This window comes from Papaver somniferum, chromosome 8 (genome assembly GCF_003573695.1).
Source record: "Papaver somniferum cultivar HN1 chromosome 8, ASM357369v1, whole genome shotgun sequence".
Taxonomy (NCBI): domain Eukaryota; kingdom Viridiplantae; phylum Streptophyta; class Magnoliopsida; order Ranunculales; family Papaveraceae; genus Papaver; species Papaver somniferum.
The window spans coordinates 88,594,247-88,607,097 of NC_039365.1; the positions used below are offsets into that span (position 1 = coordinate 88,594,247).

A 12,851-nucleotide genomic window follows, 5' to 3' on the forward strand; every position below is an offset into this window, starting at 1 on the left:
TGGGGAATTATCTCAACATGAGGTCGGTGCGGAATAGGATTCATAATTATTTCCACAGTTTTGGAGGATGTGCGTATCGACAAAGACATCCTTTACGCCACATTAGAACGTCGTTGTTCGTTCCATTCAGTTTTGGAGGATGTCGTTGTTCGTTCGCTCTTTATCGACAAAGACAAAGAGCAATTGGTTGATAAACATCCCTTACGCTGGCCAGATTTTCCAACTCAATGCTCAACCGCTTACTCCAGCTCCATTCAGTAAAACTCGGCTCGACGGATGACATATTATTGTTATCCAAAAGAGGTGTCCAGAAACTAAGTGTGTTGCCTTGTACATTTTGCTGGTAAACACATAGAGTTACTCCAAACAACATTATCCCAACTCTAAATGATTGATCCGTAGGGATCTCTATTGGGGGTGACGAACATGTTTGGAAACTTTTGTTTCCCAAGTTTAACGATACAATCTTATTCTCTGAGCAATCCAGCCAAAATAAACACCCTTGTGCATACGTACCTGATTCTTTGAATTTGTAGGAGATCGCGTCATTGTTTCTCCATCCCCTCTCATCGCCAAGAGTGTTTGTTTGGACATTGGTATAATTGTAGATTCTAACCACCTTGTATTCACCACTAAACTGACAGTAGCCGAAACCTCCTACCACACTTCCTGTCCAATAAGTATTTGCTGGTATCGATGGGAAAATAATAGGATTAATTTTAGGGAGGTGGAGATGTTCACCTGTTGCTGAATTCATTATATAAATAGGATCAGTGATGAAATTGTGTAGCACATAGAAGAAAATGAGACCGTTGCAAGACCCAACCAGGACACGAGATAGTCCGGTAAAATTTCCACCACTCTCCTCACTGCTAGGTGTTCCGTTGATAGCATAATTTTCCTCGTTAATTTGTTCCCTACTGAAGAATCGTGTATTAACAACTCCAATGGTTGTTGAGGCAGCAAAAAAAAGACCTAACTTTTTCTGAACAAGGATGGTATTCCAATCCTTGCATACAGATTTGCACTCTACTACACATTCCGTTGTAGGCAGACGGGACAATATATGGGTACTGATGTCTAACGGGATCTTATTCATCACTCTTATTCTTAGATTTCTCTCACTGATTTTCACCGTGTATTTTGTCTGCGTAACTATTTTTCCAATGGATCTGGGCATACCGCCCTTTTAAACAAAACTAAAACCGTCACTCTCATAAAAAGGGATGGGGCCCGGTTTATTTACTGAAACCGGTCAAAATTGCCCTTATCAACATCGGTATATCTGTTTTTTTTTTTCTTTCTTGCATAGTTTACCAAGTGGTCGAAATCTATGACCGATTACCATATCAAACGCCCTGAATGACAACGATAATACCACATCGCCTGTGCCATTATTTTACAGTTCACTGCCACATCTCTGAGCCCTAACACACCATCATTGATTCATTGACCTCTGATTGGGATATCCAAGTATATCGTGCTGACGTATCTCCAAAATTCTATATCCTCGCAACCCAAGTCGTTCAAAGAGACCTTCAATCTCGGGAATAAATACGGATGATTTGGGGTTTGATAGATTTAAAACCGTGTTTTTTATCTTTAGTCACCTTGGTTAAGATTAAACTTGGTACATGAGAAATGGACTTGCAGGTGATCCTAGAATAAGAAAGTGATTAAGAGTAAGTGAGTTTTATTCATCTTAGTTAATGTATTCTTTATTTGATCAAGAATGAAGCCATGACAGGTGCATTGATTTTGATCACCAATTTTATTTCGAAACAATTGTAAAACAATTAAGAGGGAAGAAATAACAAAAAACAATGCATCCCGGTTCAGTTTTATTGGATCATGTCTTCGATTAGTATTGGAGACAAATATTATCCCCGTAAACAAAGGATAATTTGTTATGACAGTTAAAAAATCCAACTAATTGTGTGACTCGGAGAGTTGACTACAATTTCGCTCTCGTCGAATCCGTTTTTCTCACCTTATTAAATGCATACCCGTATTATTTGCTATGAAGTGGGACCCACTATTTTCGAAATTAATGATACCTCAATCACCTATTTCAATTCAAGCTTCGATAGTAGAGTAGTGTTAGGGTCGCGATACAGCCTTATCTTATCCAAGAGTAATATAAACCACCAGCTTTTTTTTATCTTAGATTCCTCTTGTGATATGCCACGATGTTCAAAATGAATCAATTATCCATCAATGTGTTTGATAGCCCACTTGGCCACCCATAAAAGATCGGATAAGTTTTAATTTTTAATTTTTGAAAGAAGGACATGCAGGCACGATGCACGTCGGGTAACAACTCAGACGCATTGATTAGGAGGGGTCAGAAATTTGTTGGAAAACGCGGGAAATAACCCGCGTAGCCGGATTATTAGTATTTATAATAATAATGTAGATAGGTGTACAAGGGACCAAGGGTAACACTCGTAAGACTAATATCAACCTCATTGGATTCTATTTATGTTCACATTCGCAAACATATTCCCATAGAAACTTTTAGTAGATAATTGATTAATAGAGATTAGCAAGTTGTAGTAGGAGTGCGAGGCGCGTCCACATTAGATGATACTCTGAAAAGGTATTAATCTGTAATTCCTGTTTGAATAATCTCTATCACATAGAAAAATTGTGAACCTCTATAATCATCCCTTCATGTGGGAATCCTCAGTTACAGTTCATGATTATCACTCCAACCATTAGAGGGGTGGCAACCAAAAAATTCGAAGAGGTTAAAATCCAAATGGCTAAATTATATTCTTTCAACAGTAGGATTAACGTGGTACGAGCAACCAAATTCGGTTGCCAAGACAATCGTCACAGTAAATACCAAGTATGAATTGCATAGGAATTATATATGGAGTTGCTTGGGAGTTGATTCCTCTTGGCCTTTGTACATTCTTATCTATAAAATCTTTTGTCGTATTGTTCAAGAAAAAGAAAGAATTATGTATACAGTTAATACTATTAGTTTCGAGATTTAAGTTATAATACTTTTTATTTTTACTTGCTCTTTATATTTACAGTAGCTCTCTCCCAAACATGTCAACTAAAGATGTCTACATTCATTACAATGGAGTTTGGTAAGAAATGTCGAATAGTGATGATTTGTACAGTCAGGATCAGAAATATATGAAGGTCGTATCGCTGCCTGAAGTTTTCAGCTGGGAGCAGTTGAGGAGCGGAGCAGCCTCCGTTTTAGGCTTGCAGCACGAAAGTACGATAGACATTTACGGCTTGGTTCATGTCCCTGCGAAAGGGTTTAAGCAACGGATCATCATAAATTGTGAGGCTCACCTGAGGTTTTATCTGGTCCAATATCCTGACTTGCCAATTTTTTTCACCGTTAAATTAAATGATGAGATGATAGGGAAGGAAGAAACTCCCGCGCTCCCAACTCGGGCAACAAAAAATATGGTTTGGACTTCGAAAGCTTCTCCTGTAACACCCATGATGTACGACTATAGCCACTCTAGTGAGCTCCATTGCGGTAGGCATCCGCACAAGGTTGAAGCACATGGTCAAGGTGCGATATTCCTTTCATAATTTCATTTCGCTTCCATTTTTTTTTCCGCTATACCGTTTTTAATTACTAAAAGAAAAGAAAAATATCACAATCATTACTCCGCTACATCGTCTGGTGTAGCAAAACATGATCGTTAATACCGTATACCAATGTGCTGATTTTTGTACCCTCCTTTTTTGATCAATATATTTATTTTGTGTATCAGGGTTTTTCGGGATAATTTTTTTTGTCGGAGTTGCATTATCCCTTCCTTAGGCAAGCTTCCGAAGTTCCGAACTTAATTATCTTATATTATTGGAAGACATTTCCTCGATGTCAAAGCGGAGAAGAACTTCAACGGCAAGTGCATTAACTCCTGAAGGAAAACTTCAGCCACTCGGACTTCATGAACTTTGTGTAGCTGACAACTTTAAGGAAAGAGACTGTTGGTACTACTCTTAAAAATATTCTCCATGGTTCATGGTTATGATTTTTTCTGGTTACTAGGTCGAATATGAAGGTATCTAATGTGAAATGCAAAGATAAGGACTGTCAATGGAAATTACGGACATACCGGAAAAATTCACATACCTAGTGGATATTCACTAAAATTACCAATACACACACCGGTATCCGCAATCGTTGTGAGAACCGGGCCCAACCAGCGAATAAGCGAGGATGCGGGAATTGTCATCTCCCCGGCCATTACCGTCCCAGTTGCCCATCTAGGTAGTATTCCGGAGTTATGGTAATGAGTTGGAGTTAATTATGTTAAGTGTTTAGGTTTGTTTCTAATTAATTGTTTCCTTGGGTAGAGAAATTAAAGTTTCTTGGTTTGATTCATTTGTTCTTCGCGGGTTATTATTGAAATTTAAAAAGCACGTTGTATATCATGTATAAAAGTTTCCAAGTTCGGCGCGAGTCTGACGACGACACATGACCCTTTTAAGCTTCCGTGCTACCCTGGAACTTTCTATTCCAAATATTCCCACACACATCTCTATTCTCTTATTAATTAGTATATTGGACCACTATTCATATTCTGACCATTAACCCAGTTATTCATTAAAGGGATGGCTGCGTATAAGAATTACAAGGACAACTAGCGTCGGCTAAATCTGGGACAACAAATCCAGACCTTTGAGCCCAATTACCAATCCCAAGTCATTATTCGACCATTAAGACTGTGACACGTAATGTCCAAAATTTTGGACTAGTCTCTGTTGATTTGCTGTAGCAAGACAATATATAACCCAGATATGAACCGAAAACACTTACCGTGCGACTAACGGATAGGCAAAAGATTATCCAAATGCGGGACTGAGAGAAAAGGGGAGAGCAAATGATACTTCACAACAAATGATGCTACGTGTTTTCTCCTTGTCCTCTTCTTTCTAGCCAACTCGGAAACTCCTCGTTACCTCCCTCACCACCGGACTACTAGACTCACGCTCACCTTACCCACTCCTTCCCAATCTCTCCGCACACAACTACCACGGTAACACCTGTTGAAGCTTATTTTATCGTTAACAGTAATCTAGGAGGAACTATATAAAATAGGTTTCTACAACGGAAGGAGACAAGCTCTTAAATGACATTGCAAGTGGGATGGAGAATCGAAAATGCTACCAGCGGAGGGTACAATGTGGAAGAGGGGAAAAGTTATGTAGGTGGCTTTGGCAGATGGTTTTTCATTAAATGTTGAATTAGAGTCGAATGGAAGAAACTGATATATAAAACAGTAACAGAAAGAAAAAGAGGAAACTTTCGCATATTTTCTTTTCCGACCAACAAAATGGAAAGCATCCACCTGGTTAGTGTTTTTTGGTACGAAGGACACATATATATGACAGCCAGAAAGCAAATTTACATGATAAGTAAGCACGAGGAATTATCAGACTATGGTGACCAGCAGTCATCTATGAGTCCCGTCCAACGTGAGAATAACACCATCTAAACCTAGTTATCGAAGGCAAAGGACCAAAAAAGATGGGAGAACAATAATAGGTCTAGGAGGAGTTATAGGCGCTTGAATGATTTACCGGTGATTTTCTTAATTTCATCATACATGTTGTTGGCCTGTTTTTTCGTTTCTTTATCGGCCTTCTGCATATAATAATGTTGTAGATCCCTCTTAGCATCGGAGACCCGCTCCTCCAGGGATTTCGCGTCAATATCCATTTGTTCCTTCAACCTTTGGATCTCTGTTTCGGCGTTTCTTGTCAACCCTCGCTGCCTTTCTAACTCACCTTGAGATGAGTTAAACTGACATTTCAGATTTTGGAGCTCCTGCTCCAGACCTGAAGAAAGAGAAAAGAAAGGAAGCAATGATTTAGAAAGCAGTAGTCGAAGCTGCAAAATCCAGCCCGCAAATCCGTAAGCATTACCACACATCCTTTTAAGTTGGAAACTTTTTTGACTCCTCCCTAACAAAACGGCTACAGACTCAAGCAAGAGACACTGAACCATGAACCGGGTATTGTGGGAAGACGAAAAATACCTACAATCTTCGACAATTCCAAGGATCGAGTATTCTCCATCCTCTTGCACGATTCTCTCCAATCGGTAAGTTCTCTTTGCTTATCCTCAAGTTCTTTACGGAGGCACAGAAACCTGGCGCTCGAATTCAACTGAATCCTCAGCTTGTTTGTTAGTTAACTGGACCTGCCCTTGATCCGCTAATTGACTCTTTTCAGTGTCACGTTCCAGAAGCACCTGTTGAAGACGTGCGTCGGTGGCAGCACACATTTCCTCATAGAACTTATAAAGAAAGTAGCAGTAATCCATCCACTGCGCGATCTGGTTTAAAACGGAGAGAACAGCGCAGGACATGTCCTGTTATATGTTGGAAATTCAAGCAGGGATAGAATCACACAATACTTACGGTATAGATTGTGAACTCGGGTAACCAGGAGGACTGACCACCAACAAAAGACTTCATTTCTTCAAGACCAACTTTCTGGTATTTAACTGAACTACGACTAGCATCATATTAGAAAATAATATATGAGAGTCTATATTTAGGAGATATGCACATTAAGTTGTGAGAGTTATATTAGGAAAGTGTCTATGTTTAGAGTTTGATCTTAGTTAGGAAAGTACCTTGAGTGGTCGTCAAGTTTGTGAATAATATAAATAGGCTGTTGAGCCATGAAAGTTGACACACCAAGATTATTATCAATGTAGTCTTTTATGCTTCCGCGTTTATGCTCTCCTCTCTCTTGCTCGATCCTTAACATGGTATCAGAGCAAGGTGAGAGGGAGAGAGGAGAGGAAGAAAATTATTTTCGTAAAGAGTTTGCAAAAAAAGGAGAAGATTGATGTTCATGATGAAAATTGATTTTAGGCATGTTGTTGATGCCGAGAAAACATGGCAGATGAAGAGGAGACAAAAAAAAGGCTTGTCAAGCTGCGTTAGGGTTTGAGTGTTTTAAAAAAAAAAAAAAAAAAGTTTTGTTCGTGTGAAAAAAATCGAAGAACGAACTGTTGGCGAAGAGTTTCTGTCGTGAGGATGGATTGTTTGCGAAGATGACTTGTTGCTGCTTCATTAGTTTGGAGTCTTTTGATTCCATTCCACATAGATGGGATTATAAGACAATGAAGACGTGTTCGTGTGGGCCTTCACAAAAGGTCAAGACTTGGGAGTTTTATAAAACAGGATACAGGAAGGAAAGGAAAACCGAGAAATCAGCTGATACCTTTGCAGAAGGGAAACTTTGCTGAGGAGTTTGAAGTCGAGAAGGAAGATTTAATGTCGTTGTGTTTGTGTGGAACGGAAGAGATCTAGATGGTGATTCAAGCATTTCTTGAGCGCTACTAGGACAGAGATGATCGGGGGAGATTAGGACATGGATTGGAAGAATCTCGGAGCTAAATCTGTTTGAAGACGAGAAAGAAGTGTCGTTGTGTGTATTTGTGACCGATAAACAACCAATGGTGCTATGACTGGCATCGGTATCCAGTTATGTATGAAACTGAGGTTAAGATTTTTGATTGAGGATTGGGTTATGCAGGTTGAAAAGTAGAAGAAACTGTTGTTGTCATTGTTACAACAACCATGAGATCGAAAAGAACAGATTAAAAAGAAATTGTTGCTGCCAGTAGTGGTGATGCAATAAGAAAATTCAGCCGTGACGACAAAGTGGTAGTTCTGTGACTACCAAAAAGAGGAGTCGGCGATGGTTTTGTCTTGAGTCTCGGTGACCGATAGGTGTTAGGGATATTGAGTGGTAAGAAATCAAGATATGGAAGGAGTCACGCTCGAGGAGATTATGGTGCAATCTGTGAGGAGTTTGACGCCTCAAAGAAAATAGAGAAGATGCACACAGGGTTTTTGTTTAAATGGATGAATGCTTTGGGAACAATAGTGTAGCAGAAGCGAAAAGAACGAACGCAAACAAGTGTGACAGTTCTGTCAGAGGTATTGCAGAAAGCTGTTAAACATGTTGGAAGAAGTGAAGTGTGGTTGAAGAGTTTGTGGCAGAAACTTGGAGATCCTACAAAGTGTGGCAGACTTTGTAAAGACGACAAGATTGTGAGAGAATCTTGAAGAACAAAGAAGTGTGAAGGTTTCGCAAAAATAACGTGACTGGAACAAGAGAAGAAGAAACAACATTCATGTTGTGAAGAAAGAAAAAAAAAAGAGAGAAGAAAACAATCACCAAGAGGTGATGAGAAAAAGAACAACAATAATAGGTTGAAACCCTATGAGTTGTCGAGAGAGTACAAAAAGTATTCTATCAAAGAAACCAAGAGTACAAGAAGTATTCTACGAAGGGAACCGAAATGTTCTAAAACTACGAAGATGGGACCGCAATGTCCTTAAATTACGAAGAGAGGATCGAAATGTCCCTTAAACTACAAAGAGGACCGAAATGTCCTTAAACTACGAAGATGGGACAGTAATGTCCTTAAACTACGAAGGGGACCGAGATGTCCTTAAACTACGAAGGGGACCGAGATGTCCTAAAACTAAGAAGATGGGACCGTGATGTCCTAAAACTTCGAAGATGGGACCGAGATGTCCTAAAACTACGAAGGGGACCGAGATGTCCTAAAACTAAGAAGATGGGACCGAAATGTCCTTAAACTACGAAGGGGACCAAAATGTCCTTAAACTACGATCTGAAGATTTTTTTTTTCACAAAAGTGTTGAAAAAAAAGAAGAAGAAAACTGAAGTTAAATTTCTTTTGTCCAAGATGGGCATTCGTGATCTACATGCTCCATCTTGAGGGAGGGTATTAGGAAATAATATATGAGAGTCTATATTTAGGAAATATGCACATTAAGTTGTGAGAGTTATATTAGGAAAGTGTCTATGTTTAGAGTTTGATCTTAGTTAGGAAAGTACCTTGAGTGGTCGTCAAGTTTGTGAATAATATAAATAGGCTGTTGAGCCATGAAAGTTGACACACCAAGATTATTATCAATGTAGTCTTTTATGCTTCCGCGTTTATGCTCTCCTCTCTCTTGCTCGATCCTTAACACATCAATTCTTTTCTCGTTCATAAACGAATCGCAGACAGCTTCTAAGGACAGGAAGATTTTCTCGCACATTTCAGGTGACAATTTACCTCCGACCGGGGAAGTATTCCTCTTTTCGAGAACCATGAAAAAACAGTAGGCTCATCACCCAATGGCATATGCACAGTGGTATCTACGGCAGTCACTTGGCATCTGTCTGCATCCTCTACCTTCTCGGTCTCCTTCCCTTTTCCGGGGACATTTACCGAGTTAAGGTCAGGAGATAGGGCAACCTGCTCAGGAATAGGGTCTACTAACGATACAGCCGGTGTCTTATCAGACTCTTCCAGATGGCGTTTTCCCCCCACCAGCTTGAGAAACGTTCGGTGCCAAATTAAACGAAGCAGGATGTAATGTAATCTTGTAGCTAGTTGCCGCCTCGTTGGTATCGACCGGTTGAGACTTAGAACCGCTGAAATGAAGACCATCTCCAGAAGAATTAGTGGATTCACTAGAAGAGTGGTTTATTCTCCGTTTTGCAGTTCGCTACGAATTTGGGAAGAGTTAGGACCAAAATGGTAAGGGAAAGAAGGAAAAAAAAAATGCTGAAGCAGCAAGAACCTCCTTACATTCGTTTTGGTCACAGCAGATCTACGCTTAAGGGAAGCATAAGAACACTCAGTCTCTTCCTAGAAGAGAAAGAGACACAATTTTTAATCCTCGAAACCAATGTATAATCCAAAAGATCCTATACAAGAAAAATCCGTACCATACGCCCATGAGCCGACAATCACGATGGGGGTACGGTGCCACCTGTAGTCTCTAAGTGTAGGAAGACGATCAATACCAGCAGCAGGGTTTTGACTATTAGAGGAGATCATAGGGCGAGGACCTACACTCCAGGGAACACGGTTTCTTTTGTTCGTATGGTCTGCCCAAGAGGTGTTGAAGTTTTCTGGCGTATACACCGCCGCACCACCATTGGTACGTATTTCCTATTTAAGAAAACGATGGAATGCCCATAGCATGCTCTACCAGTTTCCATTATACTGAACCACAGACCGTCGATGCCGATTGTTTCCCAGAGTTCCCAGAAGAGAGTACATCATAAATGAAGCTATCTTTTTCGTTGTACAAGGGAAGCCTCAAGCCAGCATCTACCTGACCCACTGTGGTAAGCAAATGCATGTTGTCGTAAGGAAAGGCCTTGATCATCTCAAGCGTAAGGTCATCCTGATCTCCGTGGAAGGCAATATTGAATCCCTCCATACCATGCTCCTTAAACACCTCCATATTAGTTTCCCTCCGGCTGTCACATGGACGGCATTTCCGGATCGGTAGATTTATTTCGGTTAGGTTCCGAATTTGAATTTCTGGTGCCACAATGATCTTGATGTATGGATTTTTCTGATGCGGCAGCTCTTTTTCCTTTGTGGGAACGAGTATTTACAGTATGTCGAGGGGACTTTTGATAGCCATCAACGCGACGTGAATTTCGATTCACTTTACCACTGCGTGTGGTCATAGTCTTTTCTCTGCAAAATAATTACGAAAGAAGATGAGTAATGCTGCATCGAGATAACGGTGCGCTTTATGACCCTTAGATGATGCATCATTTATTTGTTTTTGAAGCAGATGATATCTTATAGATATGTACGTCCCGATAAAAAAATCTAAAAAATAAATATTTATATGAATTTATTTTGAGTTTTGTTTTTCTACGTTTGCTTATATTATTTTAAAGCAAATCCTATTTTAACAAATCTTAAATTTTGTTTTGCCAGTTTAATGTTTTTTTTTTCTGGAACATGCAAGTTAATCGTAATAACTTTAGTAGATTTAACGTCACTCGAACCAGGTACTGAACAATTTGTTTAAAGTACTATTACTACTAAAACCAATCAGTATTATCTCTAGCTACGATTAGTAAATCCAGTCAACCCAAATTCGTGTTATTAACCGGATTTTGAAGATCCACGAACATATTATTGAATTAAGAATATAACCAACTGATTCATAGCGGACATGCTTAACGAGATACGATTCCATTCTCAAGTGCCAGATAACCATTTTTTTTATAAAAACATTTTCCAAACACCAATTAATTAAAAGACGACTAAAGTAAATAACCCAAAATAAGAAATGAAAGAAAATAGTTTTATGAGACATGAGAGTCTATACCGTAGTATCACCATGGTCAGATAAATCAAGCCAGCATTTCAATAAAAACGAAAAAACAAATAAAATTACACATGACTATAACCGCATGCAAAGAGCAACATACTCAACCGAATCAAAGTTCAGATACTATACACTTGTAGAAAAATACACTATAAAAGAACCTGTGAATTGAAGTTGTGGAGTTAATTTTATTGACTCCTAACCTTGGGGGAATAGAAATGGAAATTTTAACGTCTATCGACGACTCCAAAGTGGGGGTTAGAGCCACAGCGGGGATTAGAGTTAGTGGTAGTCTGGTTCACGCGAACGATATAGAGAAACAAGTAGAGATTGAGCGTACAGTTTGCATGGGAAGGGGAAGACATGTGTAAACAGGTCAGAGTGATACCTTGTCTGCATGGCTTCCGCCTGCCAAGTGTAGAAAATATGCCGCTTTTGACTATAATTCCACACGTGGAATGTCCATGGTAATCCAGGTAACGCGACTGGAAGTTTCTGAAGGCGGATCCGGGTCCTAACGTTCCTGTGTCTGGTCTTAAATTTTTTTTTCCTCGTTTGACTTATTAACTCATTATATAATTTTTATATTAAGGATCATATAGAGTGTCGATATTGCATAGACCAGGTAATGGAAACAGAGAGCAATGTGATTAGAAGATAGAAGTTTTATCCACCGTTCGCCGCAATCACCTCCAAGGTCTCGTGGCACAATACCTTCACTTGACAATTTATTTCCCTGAACAGGTTGTTTATGATCCTTTCTATTATGATATGCTGGAAATGCTAAATCATTAGAAACATTGAGCTGGTGGGGAAGAGTAGTTACCGTTGGAACAGAACTCTAGATGCAAATTAAGAAAATGAATAGCGACGCGGCCGATACTTATTTATAAAGTATACATGATATTTTTGGTTCTTTATGTAGCAACATCAGCAAGATAGAACTATGAGTAAGCATCTACACATCCACGTACTTTTTCAATCAAAAAAAAAAAAATTATCCACGTAAATGGGGATAAAACAGTTACCGTTGGTCATACTTGTTCTAAGATCACCAAAACAGAACAAAAAAGAGAAAAACGATCTGAAACATAAGCATCCAAAGGACTAAGACAAAAAAACGGAAAAAGAAAAAGGCACACCCTAAGAAAAAGGCAAACACTGATAAACTGAGGAACAACCGGTGGCTCTAAATTCCGAATCAGATATATTTTGAACTTCTTGATAGATTTGGTAGACCTGGGTTTTCACTTTACATCATCCTGCGGTACTTGATGATAAGACATTTTCTGTGTCTTGGGAGATTGTTGCTGTGAAAACAGAAATGGAGGCATCTGGGGCTGTTGCAGTGGCTGTGTCATCGGGGGTTGTTGAAGCTGTTGTGCGATCTGAGGATTCAGCTGCTGCTGTGAGGTCTGAGGTTTTGGCTGCTGCTGTGAGGTTTGATGATGCAGGGCATACTACAATTCTAGAAGATTCCGCTTAGAGGTTTGGCTTCCATGGTTTCCTAGTTTCAGTCTTTCTTATTTTTATGATTCTTTTAGATTTCCTTTTAGTTTTCTGTTTCCTAGTTTAGTTATTCTTCAAGCCTATATAAAGGCTAGATTAAGTCTTGTAAGAGCTATTTATTACTCAATCAAATTATTAAACACAAAACTTATTTTTCTCTTCTTGCTTGAATTC

At 39.3% G+C, this 12,851-nt stretch overlaps 2 protein-coding genes across 2 annotated transcripts; one reads left to right on the plus strand and one right to left on the minus strand.

Annotated features, from left to right (window-relative positions):
* Positions 1-160: 160 nt before the first annotated feature.
* Positions 161-1,099, minus strand: LOC113305751 (F-box protein At3g07870-like). The gene has a single exon (XM_026554755.1). It carries the CDS (start codon positions 1,097-1,099, stop codon positions 161-163), a length of 939 nt encoding a protein of 312 aa, XP_026410540.1.
* A 1,885-nt stretch (positions 1,100-2,984) lies between these two features.
* LOC113301607 lies at positions 2,985-4,362 on the plus strand. The gene is made up of 2 exons (XM_026550386.1): positions 2,985-3,544; positions 3,750-4,362. The coding sequence occupies exons 1-2, from the start codon at positions 3,109-3,111 to the stop codon at positions 3,797-3,799; spliced, it is 486 nt and encodes a 161-aa protein (XP_026406171.1). The 5' UTR covers positions 2,985-3,108; the 3' UTR covers positions 3,800-4,362.
* The last annotated feature ends 8,489 nt before the right edge of the window (positions 4,363-12,851 follow it).